We start from the raw sequence: 19,684 nt of genomic DNA, 5'->3' as shown, positions 1-19,684 counted from the left end.
TTTGCATATACCAACGAATACTTGTCTGTTATATATGATGTAAGGCTTTGTAATTGCAAAAGTATAGGAAAATAAGGATATAGACGTAGAAATAATGATATAAAGAACAAAGAAAATTACAGCACAGGAACAGGCTCTTCGGCCCTCCAAGCCTGCGCCAACCATGCTGTCTGACTTAACTAAAACCCCCTACGCCTCCAGGGATCATATCCCTCTATTCCCATCTCATTCATGTACTTGTCAAGACACCCCTTAAAAGTCACTACTGTATCTGCTTCCACTACCTTCCCTGGCAACAAGTTCCAGGCACCCACCGCTATCTGTGTAAAAAATCTGCCTCGTACATCTCATTTAAAACTTGCCCCTCGCACCTTAAGCTTATGCCCCCTAGTAATTGACTCTTCCACCCTGGGAAAAAGCTTCTGACTATCCACTCTGTCCATGCCTCTCATAATCTTGTAGACTTCTGTCAGACCTCTACTCAACCTCCGTCACTCCAGTGAGAACAAACCAAGTTTCTCCAACCTCTCCTTATAGCTAATGTCCTCCAAACCAGACAACATCTTGGTAATTTTTTTCTGTACCCTCTTCAAAGCCTCCACATTCTTCTGTAATGTGGCAACCAGAATTGAACACTATATTCCAAGTGTAGCCTCACTAAGATTCTATAAAGAGTCAACATGACTTGCCAATTTTTAAACTCAGTACCCCGGCTGATGAAGGCAAGCATGCCATGTGCCTTCTTGATTACCTTGTCCACCTGCATTGCCACTTTCAGTGACCTGTGTACCTGTACACCCAGATCCTTTCACCTATCAATATTCCTAAGGGTTCTGCCGTTTATTGTATATTTTCTATTAGCATTACCTCACATTTGTCCAGATTAAACTCCATCTGCCATCTCTGCGCCCAAGTCTCCAACTGATCTGTATCCTCTGATGACAGCATGACACCCAGGTTGCATTGCACTTACCCATTATCTAAACTGCCGCCATTCAGATAATAATCTTCCTTCCTATTTTTGCCACCAAAGTGGATAGCCCTCGCATTTATCCACATTATATTGCATGTGTCAAGTATTTGCCCACTCAGCCAGCCTATTCAAATTACCCTGCAGCCTCTTAGCAACCTCCTCAGAGCACACACTGCCACCTAGCTTAGTGTTATCTGCAAATTTGGAGATATTGCATTCAATTCCTTCATCCAAATCATTAATTGAGAGTGGCATGGTGGAAACATAGAAACTAGGTGCAGGAGTAAACCATTCGGCCTTTCGAGCCTGCATCATCATTCGATATGATCATAGTTGATCATGCACTCTCAGTATCCCACTCCCGTTTTCTCTCCATACCCCTTGATCCCTTTAGCCACAAAGGCTATGTCCAGCTCCCCCTTGAACACATCTAACGAACTAGCCCCAACACTTACTGTGTTGGAGAATTCCAAGACTCTCAACTTTTCCTCATCTCAGTCCTAAATGGCTTACCCCTTTATTCTTAGACTGTGACCCCCTAGTAATGCACTTCCCCAAAACTGGGAACATTCTTCCCACATTTAGGCTGTCCAGCCCCATCGGGATTCTATATGTTTCATAGAAACCCTACAGTGCAGAAAGAGGCCATTGGGCCCATCAAGCCTGCACCAACCACAACCACTCAGGCCCTATCCCCATGTTCCTACATATTTATCCACTAATCCATCAACCTACGCATCTCAGGACACTAAGGGGCAATTTTAGCATGCCAGTCAACCGAACCCGCACATCTTTGGACTGTGGAAGGAAACCGGAGCACCTGGAGGAAACCTATGCAGACATGAGGAGAACATGCAAACTCCACACAGACAGTGTCTTAGCCGGGAATTGAACCTAGGTCCCTGTGAAGCAGCAGTGCTAACCACTGTGCTACCGTGCTGTCCCAAATTCAGTTCTATGAGATCCCCTGTCATTCTTCTAAATTTCAATGAGTACAAGCCCAGTCGATCCAGTCTCTCTTCATACATCAGTCCTATCATTCCAGTAATCCCTAATCCTTTATCGCTGCCTAACATAAAGGTCATTACTTTTATTTCCTTTTCTCTGCTCGTGGCCCATTCTCTCTCATCTCCCATCCTTTTCTGTCACCAAATCATGTCATCCTTAATGTCTTTCTTCCACCTACTTCGTAACCTGCCAAATCCCTACCTTAGCAAATTTTGCTCCTGTTCTTTTTTCCTTCCTGCAGCCCAAGTTGGAATCCTTCTTGAAAAAGCCATGGCTACTCTCTATGTGTCTGTTGAAATTTTGTGAAAAGTTCATCAAGGTACCTCCTTAACAGCAACAACCCCAACTGCAAAATTCTTTTCCTGTATGATTTTCTTGGTCACTGAAATTGGTCACTAAATTGTTGGGAACTAATTTAGTCAACACCTTTTACAGGTGATATCGATTTCCATTTTAATTCATCTTATGCTGTCTTGTGTCACTTCATCTAGCCTTTTGTTCTTTCTTATCCAATCCCTTCATATTGTTGTTCTGTTCATATTAACAACAAACCCTTCAATCTTAAATCTTGCATACTCATTGATATCTTTAATCTGTAATTCTTGATGGCAGACGATACCATTCCTGCCCATTTACCTAAATTCCTTACCACCTGTATCCTCTGCTCCTTCTGAACTGTGTTCCTGAAAAAAGACTTCACACCCTTACAATTTTAAGCCTGGCAGTTCTGCAACTATCAGTCTGGTAGGTTGCACCACACCTCAAATGTTTGATGACCTTGCCCTTTACTCTATTCCATCTGGCTATTTCTTTTGGTAATACCCTATCTTTGCTCCCGTCGGTGCAAAGGATGAAGGTTGAGCATATCTGGTACACAACTGCTTCATTGTTTCATCACCAGTTTATAACAGGCTTCACTCTCAAACCAAAACTAGCTCCTACTCTAGAATAATTTGGACAGCAAATTTAGCTTTTTTTTAACTCCACTACAAATCATCTCCTTAAACTCATTTCCCACTTTCCCACTCCCCACTTCCAACAATAAAGGCTCTTTCTGAATTCATCTTGTTTATGATGCTTTCTCCAGAAATAGTTTCACTTTCTACCTCTGCATTGTTACTTCCGGATCTATCCTTAACCTTGTCCTCATCCTTTTTTATGTGCTACATCATCACAACATCATCCAAAGCATAGAATTGGCTTCCACATTTGCCCTGATGGCACCCATACCTCAAGCAGAACCAAACTATTTGCAACCTTGCCATCTTATTCAACATCTAGCTAAACTTCATCTCCAAATCCAAACCATCACAAAAGCCATTTACTTCCACTCTGAAGCGTCGCCTTCATCTGCCCTGCCTCAGCCAATTTGCCGCTGAAACACTCATCCATGTTTTTGTCACCTCCAATTCTAGCTGACCTCCCATTCCCCACTCTGCATGGACTTTAATTCTCTCCCATCCTGCAACAAGTCCTACTTATCCATCATACTTGTCCTAAACTTTGCTTCCAATCACCCAATACCTCCAATTTAACGTTCGCTCTGTTGTGTTTAAAATCTTTTATGGCCTTACCCTCCTTTATCTCTGTAATCTTCTCCAGTCCTATGGCTACTTACACTTCCTCACCATCCACAAGAACTCTCCGTTGTCTTAATTCTGGCCTGGTGTGCATTAGTGACTAGCTGGAAATAAGGTGCCTTCTTTAATTCCTTCTCTTCTCATTAACTTTTCCATTAATTTGAATTAGCCTCTTGCATTCATTATTTTAGAACTAAGTTGTATTAATTTGCAATTTTCTGAATTTCTGACATTTTTCATTTTCTATTTAAATGTTTGGTAACTTGCTATGAAATACTGAATGTGATGAAAGAAAGCCATTTGGCATTCTTCTGAATTTCTCTCAAAAGGCTTTTTATTTGTTAATCCCCCTCATTAACCCATCACCTTATTATTGGCTGAATTGATGTTAACAACATTACATGGACAAGTTCTGTAACCAGCATATCTGAAATTCTTGGATGTGTTATTTTGTTTCTGTTCATTAATTGGAGATGTTGAATTGCATATTTTTGTGGTACTGAGTTAGTCTATGCACACAAATGATATACAAACTGAATGCAGGAGTTAAACAATTTGTTTTCCAGGCTCAACAGACGATAATGAGGATACCTTGTAAATTCTTCTCGTATCTACGGTTTCAAAAGTCTCTACAGTTACAACGGAGAGATGCTGGTGAAAACATAAAGCAACTCAGGCGAATAACATCGGGCCCTTCAACCAGGGCAAAACCTTCTGACTCTTTTGAACTCTTTGGAAAATTCTACTCTCGAGATGACTATACAAATGTTACATCAAAGATTTTGTCCAAAGTGGGGAAAAGCTTACAGAACCAAAGAAACCACCCTTTATGGCTCATTAAGGAACGCATTAAGGATCATTTCTACACGCATTATTTGAATCGCAATAAGAATCCATTGTTTTCAGTATATGATAACCTGTCCCCTGTGGTTACCACTGAGCAGAACTTTGACAGTTTACTTATACCACCGGATCACCCAAGTAGAAGGAAAGGGGATAACTTTTATCTGAATCAAACTAATATGCTCCGGGCTCACACATCTGCTCACCAGCACGAACTTATTCGTGCAGGCCTCAACGCCTTTTTGGTAGTTGGGGATGTCTACCGGCGAGATGAAATTGATAGCAGCCACTATCCAGTCTTCCATCAAATGGAGGGAGTCAGACTATTTTCAAAGCACGAGGTGAGAATTGACAGGTATTATTCCTTAGTTACCTCAAACATTCTGTTTGATGCAAATGTTTAGTCTTTGGTCTCGTGTTCAAGGATGAAAGAACCAATATCTTTCCTCATTTTTCCCTCATTTATTGAATTGATGACTCTTGCTGGAGTACAATACCAAAGTTAGATGGTGATGTGTTACAGCTCCCCCCAGTGGACATCCTTCACATTTAACCCATGACAATTATTTGTGGATTGCGACCAAGTTCTTTTCGTTGTCACTTGAGTTCAGTAAGAACCACTCTTTAGTGACCAGGACTGGATGGAAACCTGTGGCCAATCTTGTTGCGATCAGCTAACAGTGCAGTGTCATATTATTAGCTTTTTCACCCCTGAGTCTCATTTCAGGACTTGAGCACAGAATCTAGGAGAAATTGCAGTGCATTGGTGAGGAGGTGCTGCACTGCTAGAGTTAGTTCCATCCTTAAACTGAGATGCTCTTTTATTCTGGTTCAGACAAATATTAATAATTAATTCCATGGCCCAATTTCAAGAATGATAGCAAGATCTCCCAGTCTCCAAACTAAGTTTTGTCCAACGTGGGGAAGGTTTAAACCAGCTTGGCAGGGATATGAAACCAGAAGGAAATATTGGAGGGGAAAACCAAGGTGCACAGAGATTTGAGAGAGACAGATAGATAGCACTAGAATAGAAAATAGTAAGTTATTAGGCAGAGTCAAAGAGTGATTGTAATAAAGTTTAAGTTAGAGTTATTGTGCATGTATGTAAAGGAGAAAATTGTGGTCAATAAATTATGAGAGTTGCAGGCGCAGATAGATTAGATATGGCAATAATGCAGCCAAGACTCAAGGAATGGTAGGACTGGGTTCCAGGATGCAAAGTGTTCAAGAAAGATAGGGAAAGAAAGGAGCAGGGATAGCAGTATTGTTTAAAGTTAACGTTATAGAAGAGGGAGGGGATGCCTCACATGGGTCGAGGAATCTATTTGGTTAGAACTAAGAAATGATAGAACTATCATTGCATGCTGGGTGTATTCTATAGGCCACCAACTAATGGAAAAGATAAGGATGAACAAATTTGCAATGAAATTATAGTAAGCTGCAAGAATTATAGTGATTATAATGGAGGACTTCAATTATCTTAAAATAGACAGTATAGTAATAAAGTAAAAGACAGCGAGGGGGAAGAATTTTTAGAATGTGTTGAGGAAAGTTTTTTACAGCAGTATATTTCCCATCCATCTAGGAAGGCAGCTTTGCAGTATTTCATTTTGGGGAATGTGGAGGTGGAGTGGCAGAAACAGAAGTGAAGTGAAGCTAGAGCTGAACATTAGTGATAATGATAATAGTATTATAAGATTTAAGTTGGCTATGGAAAAAGAAAAGAAGTAATCCAGGGTAGAAAAGATTAATTGAGGAAAGACAATGGAGTAAGATTGGATCTGGTCCATTTAATTGGAATAAAGATTGTTCCGTAACAGATATAATTAGCAATGGGCTACCTTGAAAGAGATGATAGTTTGCGTATAGTCAAGATGCATTCCTGTGATGAGGAAAGGTGCAACAAACAAATCCAGAGCTTCTTGGATGAAGAAAGAAATAGGGGGTGGGATTTTTAACACACCTTCATCTTGTCTTTAGTGGTGGAGGAAGCAGCAGGATCTTCTGCTCCCATTATTGTCAAGGGGTTTCCTGTTATGCTCCAGAATGCTCCCCTATGGCTGGGGTTTGCCATTGAGAGGACTGAAAGACCCTGTTGGCAAGAGTAAGATAAAGTACAAAAGAAGTGCACATGAGAGATATCAAGTGGATAATACAATTGCAAACCAATCTCAATACAGAAGGTTCAGAATGGAAACGAAAAAGAACAAATGAAAGAAGCCAACAGATAGTGGGCATAATTTTACCACCTCACCATGCCGAAAGCAAATGGCAGGGAGCTGGGAAAATAGCATATGAAGTTAAAAATCTGATTTGTGCCCAGTGCCAAACAGTTTACGATCTTCCCCTCTTGACTGGTGCGAACTGCTTCTCGTCCAGAATAGGTGTGAGGCTTATTAGCATGAGATTGATTGGATTTCAATATCATTAGCAAGCGCGGGGCTGCTCTGCATGATGCTATCTTCCTGGCATGATTGGCTGTGAGTGCTTCTGTAGTGTTTAAATGAAGCTCGTCCTGTGTAACAGCCCACAGCTTAGAGCCCCCATGACGACTGTTCCACATGACGGCTCTTTCAGTGCACTAAATGTTGAAAGATCGCAGTGCAGAGTGCTTTTGAGAGATCAGTTCGGAACACACCATCTTTCTTGCTGTTTTGACACTTCGAAATTTTTTGAGGAAAATTCTGCCCTGTATGTGGAGAAACTAATAGCTAACATAACAGAGAATCCAAAAATCTTCTCCTGACATATGAACAGTAAAATGGTGGTAAAAGGAGGAGTAGGGCTGATTATAGCCCTGAAAAGGGATTTGCACATGAAAGCAAGAGGCATGAGTGCGTCGCACCTGTTTATATCATAGAAGATACTGCCCAAGTTATCATAAAAGAGGGTTTTTTTTGAGATATTGTGAGCTAAAAATGGCCAAAGAGGAATGAGATAGATTAAATTGGTAGGTCACCAGGATTGAATGAAATGCATCCAGCAATACTAAGAAAGGTATATTTGGAAATTATAGAAACACTATCCATTATTTTCCAATCCTATTTTAGATAAAGGGGTGGTACCAGACGACTGAAAAGGGTGTAAAACGTGCAAGTAATTTCAGGCTAAAAAGTTTAACATGGGGAATGTGGGACATAATTTATGATTGTTTGGGCAAATGTAGATAGGAAAAACGTGCATTAATTTGTTATGGCAAATCCTGTAACTAGCTTGCTGGATTTTTTTGATGAGCATACAAACATACATAAGATGCAATGAGATAACAGAGGGAGTTGATGACAGTTAACATTATTGATGTCGTGTAAATAGACTTCCAAAAGCATTTGATAAAGTGCCACACAGCTGATGTTTGAGCAAAGTTAGAACTCTTGGAATAAAAGAGCAAAATGGGTACCAAAGTGGCTGAGGTAATAGGAAAAGGAAGATTTTCTGACCGAAGGAAGGTTTGAATTGGGGTTCCTGAGGTTACTATTCGGACCCATGATTTTCTTTATGTTTATAATGGCCTAGACTTGAGTGTACAGGATGCAGTTTCAACATTTGAGGATGACACAAAACTAGAAAGTACTATGTATCATGTGGAGGATCTTGTTACACTTCATAATGATATCGGCTGATGGAATGGACAAACAAAATAACAAGTGAAACTAATGAAGAGAACTGTGAAGTGATTCATTTTTGAATGAAGAATGAGGACAGCAACTCTGAAATAAAGGGTGCAGGATGTACAAGAGCAGAGGGACCTGGGAGATATGTACGTAAATCATTGAAGGTGTCAAGGCAGGTTGAAAAAGTGGCTAATAAAGCGTACAGGATTTTGGACTTTACAAATAGGGGCATAGCACACAAAAGCACGGAAGTGTAAGACATACTGGTTCGATTTCTACTCGAACTACATTCAGTTCTAATTACTACACTTTAGGAAAAATGTTGAAGGCCTTATAGAGGCTGCAGGAAAGCTTCACAAGAATGGTTCTAGGGATGAGAAACTCCAATTATGTAGGCAATTAGGGAGTCTGGAACTGTTTTGTTTTGAGAAAAGGAGGTTCAGAGGAAAATTCAGTAATGATGTTCAAAATAGTGAGATGTCTGGACAGTCTAGCTGCTGAGAAACTGCTCTTGCTGACAGTTGGATGGAGCATTATATACTCTGAGGCCAGAACTCTTCATTCACCTGACGAAGAGGGAAACCTCGAAAGCTTGTGAGTTTACTATCAAATAAATTGGTTGGACATAAACCTGGTGTTGTCAGACTTCTTACTGTGTCGGATGGAGAACCAGAGACCTCTAACTTAAGCTAATTTGCAAAAGAAACAACAGTGACAAGAGAAGTTATTTTACGTAGTGAATGGTGAGGTCGTAGAAATACTGCCTGGGGTATAGTGGAAGCAGATTTGATTGTGGCTTTCAAAAGAGAACTGGATAATTATCTGAAGAGAAAAAATGTTTATGGCTAAGGGAAAATGCAGAGGAATGATACTAAAGTACTTTGCAAAGAGCTGGCACTAACATGACCTCCCTCTGTGCTGTAACTTATGATTCTAGTCAACAAAGTAAAAGGCCACTTATCAAGTTGCAGATTTTTTGCATTTGGTTATTTACAACTTAACTGTTGCAATTACCTGCGCAATACCAATCACTGCACTTTAAAGGAATTCACTTTCCATGGAATGCCTGAAAATGCCTGAGAGATATGATAAGGCTCTGTATTGATAAGGCAGAATACTTACTTTACTTGGCTTCCTCATTGGAATATTTATCTTTATTAAACCATTTAGGAAGTTAGGAACTGGTTACTTGTAGACATATCGCAAGATTTGTAAATTCATTACAAATTGTAATTTATCACGAATTGTTAATTCATCAGAGGACTAGACAATGTGCATGATCTTGTCACTAACTGGATCAATTAAAAAAATATCGGTAAGCAATATTTAAACTGTATAACAAGGAGAAAGAGTAGCAAGGTATCATTGCAATTGCAATATGTTAGTGATCAATTTGAAAAATAAATCATTTAACCCAAATTGCATCATTGTGTCACAAATATTGACAAGCAAAATTTTGCTAAGTTATTTTCAATTTAAAAAAAACTTCTTTCCTTTGAGTGGGAGAAGAAGACATTTACATAATTTTATTGCAAGTGTAATATTTTCAAATGATTAAGATGATTTGTTTATTAATTTTACTGTACTTGCCTACTCAAACTGAACCTAGTAACATGCAATCTTTTGCATTGTTTCACCCTGAGAACAGTTTTAAACATAAAAGAACATAAAACCTCAGAACCACACCATTGTCTTTCACAGTTACCCATGTTTCATCACTTTTGTTTTTCAAAATTCTCTCCTTGCAGGCCATACTCCCACAATTCATCAAATTCTGCTCATTCAGAGCATACATCACCACCAACTCATCCAGCTGCTTTGATGGCTTTTGACACAATTAATTCATTTCAAGTCCTCACAATCATCACCAGATCTTTTGTGACCTGCTACATCTGATCTGCGAAATGCTTAATATGTAATGTCATGCTTCTTGCTGGCTGAGGAATTTAAAACATAAGAGCACAATCTCAAGATAAAAGGCTGACCATTTAGGACTGCGACAAGGAGAAATTTCTTCACTCAAAAGTGTTGTGAATTTTTGAAATTCTCTGCCCTCCAGACAATTGCGCTATCATTGAATATATTTTAGGTTGAGGTAGAAAGATTTTCAGGGAATCAAGGGAAATGAAGAAAGGATGGGAAATTGGAATTGAGGCAGAGGATCAGCCACAATGGCGTTGAGTGCTGGAACAGGTTTGAAGGGCTGGAAGTCTACAGCTGCTGTTATTTTCCATGCTATCCTTTCAACAGAATCTGGATTATTGCTTGTTGCCCTTTCATTAACTTCATCATCATAGTCTGATCTTTCAGCTATTATACTCCTACTTTTTAGAATTCCTTTCTAAAAATCCCCGTTGCCTTACTATCTCCCTCCTTGTTTTCAAAAATCAACCCAAAAAATGCAACTAGCTATGTAACTGAGCCTTGTTTCCATTTTACCTCCTCCCAAATCTCTTTGCTTCTTGCTAAATGACCCTCGCAGCTTACAAAGTACTTTGAACCATTCATCCTTTTATTGTTAATGTATATTCATTCTAGTATGTAATATATAGGCAATTGTAAGTATAATGCACCACACAATAGTGCTCGTCACTGACTTGATATACAGGCCTCCTATTACAGATGAATGGATTCAAATTGGAATGGGTAAAAGCAGGCTTGTATATTAATTAGAGTAATCTGTTTAAAAAAATCTATACCTGTGTATGTAGAAAGGAACGTGGGCAATGATGAGTTTATAAGTCAATAACTCAATCAAAGTTGTCAAGTGAAATCACCAAGGTTTATAAATGTCATCCCAAACTTTATCTACTGCATTAAAATTATTTCTGTATATTTTTCTTATTTTTTTCCTTAAAATGCAATTACCTTATAATAAATTTCTAATTAAAATCTTGACGGGTGGGACAAAGGATCAGTTTCTAAATGAACAACTTCTAATTAGTTCATTCCACTTCAACTAACTAGAGGGACTTCTCTCTTTTCCAGTTGTTTGCTAATGTGCAAAATGGTGAAGAACTTTGCATATTTGAGAAGGGATGCCGTACACCCTATAAGCAAGAGATACACACACTGGAGGCAGTTAAACTACTTGAGTTTGATTTAAAGCAGAGCCTGAAGAAAGTCATGACACACCTCTTTGGGAAAGGTATGTAAAGTATTATTCTGCATACATTACCTGATCTTAATAGTTTCACATGAGTCACTTCACTCTCTTTTATTAATTCACATTGTAATGACACTGGTAAGATGACATTTATTGCTCATCACTAATTTCTCTATTGAGTACAATCAATGTCTTGCTAGGCCATTACAAAGTCAACCATGTTGCTGTGAATCTAGAAATAGTGTGGGCAACCTTATTTTGTCCGAAGAGACATTTTAAAAAGTTGCCTGAAATAAAAATTATTCGGAGCCACATGATGAAAATTCAGCATTTCTGAACTAAATTCTTGGCAAATTGTCAACTGTTTCTGGTAGCATGCATAATTTGCATATGTTATAAAAGTACATTGAACTTATGCTCCAATAGAAAAAAAAGTAAATTTAAGACGGACCTAAATCTGGTCATATTTTTGGCAAATTCCTGTTATAATTTTATCAATAAAGTTGTTTTTGTAACAAACTTAAGATTGGAAAAATTAGGACAGTATTTTTTGGCTATTGTTTCTTGTGATTTTAAAAAATGCTTCAGATAGAACGTTCAGAATAATTTTTCATTTCAGCTATTTAGAAGCAATAATGGTCCTAACCATAAAACCTGCCTCTCGACCCACTTACAACTATGGAGTATTTGTACCACTTGGATTGATTTATTTTGAGCACAATGATGTTTTCCGCTAAACTAATCATTTGAAACCATAAAGTGCAGCCTAATGAATAGCTTTTTATCCCCACAATAAAAATGCTTCTTACTTTTCTTAGTTTCATTTAGGCTTTTTTCATATTAATTTGATTCAACCAGAAAAAGTTGGAAGCCACAAATGAGATGTTAAGGAGCAGGTTGCAGACCTCTGGTCTGGATCACATATAAGCTGTACAGAGTTAGGATGGCAAATTGCCTTTCTCAAGAAACATGTGTAAACTAGATGCTTTTTTATGACAATCTGATAATTCCATGGTCTGATATTAGTGTCATATTTCAGATTTATTTAATTAAACTTAAATTCCTCAGCCACATAGTGGAAGTTGAGCTCATACCTCCAGATCAATATTCCAGGCCTCTGGATTACTGGCTGAGTAACATAACCACAATGCTATGATACTCTGAGCAATAAAAGTGCTTTGTTTTCTTCAGATTCAGTCACTACAACGTATGCTTCAATGCTGTATGACTATGTTTCCATTCTGGTTGTATCATTCCAATTTGAACTGTAGCCCCTCACACGCTAAAGATCGTTTGGTTGCTTTTGGCAGTTTTGTTTGCTCTACATGCTAAACTGGGGAGCATAGGATTGGTTAAGGTCTTTCTACACAACTTTAAGAGTAAAGCTTTTTGATTCTTCTATATACTTGTATACAGATAGGCTGCCATTATATTCTCAGGAATCTTTGTCTGATGCCAATGGTTTAGTCTCCAGGAAAACATAGAAAAGATCACACCCTGGGAAATTTGAACAAGAAATAGAAAATCTCATCTAGGTAGGATTAATTAATAGCATGGTTGATAGTTAATGATTGAATAATCTAGTGGTGAGACGCTGCAGACTTTGACCTGAGTGTTAAGCAATCTGTTGTGAGATGCAAGTCCCTCTCGCTGGAGAAAAGTAAGCAGGTTCAGTATATATTGTGGAAACCGGATGGGTTTTTATGACAATCTGGTCTTTACATGGTCACCATTATCGATACTAGCTTTTTACTCCAGATTTAATTTAAATTACCCAGCGGATGTGATGGGATTTGAACTCATTGACTAGAATCCTAACCAGACCAACTTTAAGAGCAGGTCAAAGACTGGGATTCTGCCGTAACTTATCTCCTGACTTCCCAAAGCCTGACCACCATCCACAAGGTATAAGAATTAGAAGCAGGAGTAGGCCAACTGACCCCTCGAACCTGCTCTGCCATTCAATAAGACTATGGCTGATCTTTTCGTGGACTCAGTTCCACTTACCCGTCCACTCACCAAAACCCTTAATTCCTTTACAGTTCAAAAATGTATCTTTTCCTTTAAAACGTTCAATGAGGTAGCATCAACCTCTTCACCGGGCAGGGAATTCCACAGATTCACAAACCTTTGGGTGAAGAAGTTCCTCCTCAACTCGGTCCTAAATCTGCTCCCCTTTATTTTGAGGCTATGTCCCCTAGTTCTAGTTTCACCTGCAGTGGAAACAACCTCCCTGCTTATCTGTTCCCTTCATAATTGTATATGTTTCTATAATACTCCCCTCATTCTTCTAAATTCCAACGAGTATAGTCCAGTCTACTCGGTCTCTCCTCATAAGCCGACCCTCAACTCCAGCATTAACTTAGTGAATTTCCCCTGTATCACCTCCAGTGCCAGTATGTCCTTTCTCAAGTAAGGAGACCCAAACTGTACATGGTGCCCTGGGTGTGGCCTCACCAGCATCTTATACAGCTGCGACATAACCTCCCTGTTTTTAAACTCCATCCTTCAAGCCATGAAGGACAAAATTCCATTTACCTTCTTAATTACCTGCTGCACCAGCAAACCAACTTTTTGCGATTCGTGCTCAAGGACGCCCAGGTCCCCCTGCACAGCAGCATGCTGCAATTTTTTACTATTTAAATAATAGTCTATTTTGTTGTTATTCCTACCAAAATGGATGACCTCATGTTTACCAGCATTGTACTCCATCTGCCAGACTCTTGCCCGCTCACTTAAACGATCTGTATCCCTCTGCAGACTTTCAGTGTCCCTTGCACACTTGCCGTACCATTCATCTAGTGTCGTCTGTGAACTTTGACGCACGACACTTGGTCCCCAACTCCAAATCATCTCGGTACAGTGAGACAGTAAAGATAGCGATATTGGGTGCTTTTTAGCCAAAACTGGAGGCTTATCATCAAAAGTTTCAAACTGCAAGAAAACAGTTTTGAATTTCATTCAAAAGGATTAAGCAAAGTCATTTTGATAGGTGCGTGCAAGCAATAAAAATAGAGAAAACCTATTAAGGCCTTAGAAAGATAATTCTATGGAGGAACTTAAAGACTTGTTGCCACACTGATTAGAACTCATGTTGAGGAACAGAAAGTTAGAACTGCAGACAAGCCGTGGACCTTGTGGTCAACCTTGAGCCGGTTCATTGACTAAAGCCTTTCTTTAGATCCATTTCTAAATTAGAGAAAGCTCAAAACTTGGAAGGTGCGATAGAGGACAGGTCAGCAAGAGAGGAAATGATGGGAAACTCCAAGGAGACCACCTCAAAATAAATCAGAGTCTGTTGGAAGGGTAAGAGATTTGAAAAGGTTAGATGTTTCCACTGTCGTAAATTAGGCCTCACAAAAACAGTATGCTGGAGGTTGGTTGGACAGTTGGGGTTTTCAATCTTAAACAAGGAAAACTGAACTCGGACACTAGAGAACAAGAGATGACAGTTGGATTGGTGCACAATGAGAAAAGGCAGGCACTAAGGATGAAAACGTGTGTACAACTAGTACAGAAGTAGAGTGACCTGCAGATGGTGGATGTGTTTAAGATTTTCTGTGCAATGGTAAAGTATTTCCACGTGGACAGGATAGAATGGGAAAATATATCTCATTTTATGAGATACAGGAGTGAATCGATCTTTAATGTTGTGGGATACAGTTATTTGTTGTCCAGAATAGTTACTGTAGAAGAAGGCTCTGGTTAGCAGCAGTGATGGGGAAATGAAAGAAATTCCTTTTGTAAAAATAAACTTAGAGTAGTTTGAAGACTGGTTAAGTAGTGGTAGGCGTGGTAGAAATGTTGTCCATTGCAGGCATTCAGTTCATTCTAGGGAATGATATAGCAGGGTCACAGATGGTATGATGCCTACTGTAGTCGATCAACCAGTAGAGTTCCAGCCTCAAATTGCAAACAGATCATCCTGGGATTTTTCCCGATTGAGTAGTGGCATTGTCACAGCTCATAAGCTAAGACAAAAGAGGGAGAAGTTGTGAGCCCAGGGTGAGGCAAGAGATCAGGTTATCTGATGCCCTCTGTAGCAAGCGAAATGGAAATCAGACAGACACAGAGAACAACACTGATGTGTTCAATTCAAAGGTTGATTGAATTGCAGCAGAGTGACTCAAAACTAAAACAACTCTATCAGACAGCTTACTCAACATTGGCAAACTCAACACATTCCCAAGTCCTATAATGTACAGGAGAATATAATTAATGAGAAAATGGTGACCAGTGCATATTGGAGCAGAGGACACTGGGCCGTGGTACACCACATTGTATTACCTTCCAAGTTTAGCAAAGTGATTCTGAGGATGTCTCTCAAGATTCCATTAGGGGATTACCTCACAATAAAGAAAACCCAAGACAAAATCCAAAGATAGTTTTATTGGCTCAGACTACACAAGGATGCTGTCATCTTTTGTCAAACCTGTCACCTCTGTCAGGTAATAGAGAAACCACAAGTGGTACTCAAGTCAGCACCTCTGATTCCTATCTCAGCATTTGAAGAACCTTGTACAAGGGTCCTAGTTGACTGCGTGGGGCAGTTGCCAGGAATCAGTATTTGCTATTTATGGATATATCCATCTTGATTCTCTGAAGCCATAACCTTAAGAAGCATTACCCTTAGGAGAATGGTAGAGGAATTAATCAAATTCTTTAATAGTTATGTCTAACCAAAGGGGATGCAACCAGATCAAGTATCAAAATTTATGTCAGGATTATTCCAAGAGGCTATGAATAGCCTGGAGCTCAAACGGTACCACTCAGTACCTATTATCAAAAGTCCTGGGGAGCACGAAAAAGGTGGCACTAGATTTTGGAAACCATGATGAGAGCTTATAGCCATATTTATCTTCATGACTGAGACAAAGGGATTCCCTGCTTTTATTTGCAATTAGGGATGCACCAAGTGAGTCTATGAAATGTAATCCTTTCAAATTGGCCTACAAGCATTAGGTCAGCGGACCATTGAAATTAACTTGTGAAAAGTTACTAACTATAAAGTCAGAAACTACACTGTTAGGCTACATCTCAAATTTCAGGAGTGGAACTGTGAGTCTGCAAGAAAACATGTGAAGATATCCCAACAGGGAATTAAAGCAAGGTCCAACCTCGTATTTTACATCAGGAGAGTGAGTTCTCCTGTTACTACCTGTATCATGCAAACCACTGAAAGTTAGATTCATGGGTTGCATCCCATTAATAGGAGATTGGGCGAGGTATGTGTAATGTTCTAACTATGTGGGTTTTAAACAAAAAGAAAAAGATGTGGTATGCACGTGTAGATTCAAAGTAACAGACAGCAGGTTTATTGAAAAAGATGGAGAGAAATTGCAAATAGACCATCCTGGGATTTTTCCAGTAAGTAACGAGTTGTTCCATTGAGTAATGGCATAGTCATAGGCTCATAAGGGAAGACAAAAGTCATGAGCCTAGGGTGATGCCAGAAATCAGATTATGAGATACCATCCATAGCAAGCTAAATGGATATCAGACAGACACAGAAAATGAGATTCATGTGTTCAATTCAAAGAAGTTGATTGAATTGCAGCAGAATGCCTCAAAATTAAAAGAACTCTATCAGACAGCTTATTCAGCATTGGCAACTCAAATGCATTGCCAAGTCCTATAATGTACAGAGGAACATCATTAATAAGAACCAGCACATATAGGAGCAGAGGACAACTGACAGATACAGTAAAAGAGTACAAACTGGAACTAAAACAACAACCTGTGTAACACTTTATGATCTCACCATCAAAACATGTGACCAACTCTTAAACCAATTATGCAACCAGTTAACTATATAATATTTCCGCCCACCACCTTTCCTTCTGTGGTCATGACAACAAATTATTGCAATGCTATACATTGGATCAATAATACACTAGACATAGTACTATGCACCATTAATCATTAGATACAGTCAATAAGAAAGTCAATTAGGAAGATGTCTACTCCTGTGTGGTTGTACACAATGTTCTGGAATTTGGCTGTCCTTGACAGTAGAAGTATGATTTGGAACCTCAGTGGACACTTCTCTTGAAACTAATTCTGCATTGTTCTTGTGTAGTATGATGGCATAGGCACCTTCATCAGATGACTCGGATTCAAATAGGTCTTCCAGAGTAGTATCCACAACAGTAGGGACTAAGAGGTTGATACTTCTGGAGATGATTTTGAGAAATCATTTTGAAATTACAACAATTAGTCACCATAGCATCGCCAAACTAGTTCATCTTTGGTTTGAATGGTGTAAGAAATTGGACCTGTTTTTTGCTAAAACTTTGGCTGTTATCCGTTTCTCACTCATGGCATTATTACGCACTAACACTCGAACTCCTTGTTGAAATGAGAATTGTTTTGCTCTGAGTTGTCATTTAGCAACTTGGGATTATTGTTGGCATTCTACAATCTCTGAAGATTCTGAAGGTAATAACAAATCAAGCATATAACATTACGGCACACTACAGGCCTTTTGGTCCTCGATATTGCTCCGACTTGTGAAAACCAACCTAAAGCCCATGAGTAGTAATGCAGGTAAACTTTGGGTAATCAGATGAGTAGTGTTTCTATATGATGCCAAAAAGCTATTTGTAGGACATCATAATGAAGCTTGCTCTTTTGAAGCTTTTAAATAGTATTTCAAATATATATGAATTTTTCAGCTCAGGAATTAAAGATACAGCAGCACCAGTACTTATTCTCCATCCTGACTTCATTGTGATTCACTCTGTTTGGATAAGATGCCCAGTAAAAGCTCTTTTGGACATTCTCTTCTTTACAATAATAATTCTTTTCTTCCATGTTGTAAATTCTTTTTGTAGAATGCAGCTTGTTCTTTTTCTTGAAGGTACCTGGGGGCAACTATGAGTTTGCTGCTGGCATACTGAAGGCAATGTTGAGTTTTTTCATTGATATCTGCTTCACTGAGAGTAGACTCCCAAGGTGTGATAATTGATCCACTTTGTCCAATGATGCTGAGGAGGGGAGGAGGTGCACAGGAGAAGCAGGATGGTGGAGGCCCATTCTTTCATACAACTCCACAAATGCACTGACAATAGTTTGGATTGCAGCCTCTGAGTGTGCACATATGCAAATGTTGTTGTGCTGCAGTTTGATAAGAAGAGGTAGGAGTGATCTTGGACTTGAATGGAAGCGTCATAGGTTCAGTAGTTTCCCACTCATCCTGTGATTACTCCACTCTAGCACAGAGCTTCATGGAGATGATGAGGAGTGTTGTAGCGAGGAAGATGGAAAGAGTGTTGATGTGATGACAGTTTGCACTTGTGTTGGGTCTGTGGCAGATCCTTTGGTAAAGATCCCGCCTTGCATGCCAGTGTGCAGCAGGCAAAGAATAGTGACATATTTCTGTGGGCAGTTTCAATTAATTTTGATAAACTTGAATATAAGATATCATACCACCCCTTGATGAGACTTCTGCAAGGTATTATGCTTGAAACCTGTAATGTTGTCTGGGACAGTAAGAAGTCTCACAACACCAGGTTAAAGTCCAACAAGTTTATTTGATAGTAAACCCACTAGTTTTTGGGGTCTGCCTCTTCGTCAGGTGAGTGAAGAGTTCTCTCGTGGCCAGGTGTCCCTGGAGAAGAAACATGTGGTGTCCGAGGGCAGCGTTGAGGCTTTCAGTGCCTGTTGGGCATTGCAGGGGCTGGGGTGTATTATTGACATCTTTAATCATGTTTTAGTTTGATGTTTTAAGTTTCCTTTCTACATTGTCTTTTGTCTTGGGCGGTTCCCTCCTTTTTGGGGGCTGCCCCTTTTAATTTGTCCTTCAGTTAATTTGATTTAATTTAGTTGGTTAGTCAAAAAGATTGACATCCACATCCCATAAATGTGTGAACAAAACTGAATGTGTCTTGTGGATGTGACAATGAAGTCCCACTATTTTATTTTCTGGTTGATTGATGTATGTTTTTATCCTGTGCTTCTATTCAGAGTTGTGTGGTAACTTTAAAAGGCAACAGCATCAATTAGCTTGCAGCAGTAAAGAACTACACCTCAGTATGGAAGATTATTATTTTAAATCCTAGTCAGTTAAATCTCTCTACTGTCACTAAAAGCTGATTTCTGATTTCAGGAGATACATCTCCTGAGATAAAAAGAACAATAGGAATGATAAGCTTAGCAAAGTGACTATCTACTCAGTTTATACGTACATTCCCTAGCACTGGCTTATGCTGCCCGTCAGTCAGAGCCGGATCTAATACACATATTTGGTCGAAGTTGCATCTGATGTTGTAACATGGGTAGAAATTCCACACTGTTGAATCTCTCAGTTTACAATGCTTCCAAGTTTTGTATCATCTGCAAACTTTGAAACTGTCACCTGTACTCATGCCCAACCTTTCCGCTCTGGGAGCGACATCTGCATATTTTTTTTACTCAACAGCCAATGAGCCAATTTCAGAAAGATAAGATTTAGCAAAAATATAAACTGAATTTCAGAAAAGGTTGAGGCTTGAAGGAAAGAAACAATTGCCGAACAAATGTAAAGCAATATCATACCAGTAAATCTGTTGAGTTAAAGTGTAAG

The 19,684-nt window shown here is 39.2% G+C and overlaps 1 protein-coding gene across 5 annotated transcripts in view; it reads left to right on the top strand.

Moving 5' to 3' along the window:
- The window catches only part of fars2 (phenylalanyl-tRNA synthetase 2, mitochondrial), a 452,664-nt gene that overhangs the window by 118,353 nt on the left and 314,627 nt on the right, over positions 1 to 19,684 (top strand). For all 5 annotated transcript variants that reach the window (XM_080202025.1, XM_080202019.1, XM_080202043.1 and 2 more), the window contains 2 exons: positions 4,128 to 4,745; positions 11,004 to 11,163. In XM_080202025.1, the coding sequence (XP_080058151.1) occupies positions 4,143 to 4,745; positions 11,004 to 11,163 (763 nt within the window). In that variant the 5' untranslated portion in view covers positions 4,128 to 4,142. The remainder of the gene's footprint in view (positions 1 to 4,127; positions 4,746 to 11,003; positions 11,164 to 19,684) is intronic.

Source organism: Carcharhinus amblyrhynchos, chromosome 2 (genome assembly GCF_965287045.1).
Source record: "Carcharhinus amblyrhynchos chromosome 2, sCarAmb.v2.hapA, whole genome shotgun sequence".
Classification (NCBI taxonomy): domain Eukaryota; kingdom Metazoa; phylum Chordata; class Chondrichthyes; order Carcharhiniformes; family Carcharhinidae; genus Carcharhinus; species Carcharhinus amblyrhynchos.
The sequence above is the reverse complement of the archived record's forward strand: the minus strand, read 5'-3'. Positions and strand labels throughout refer to the sequence as shown.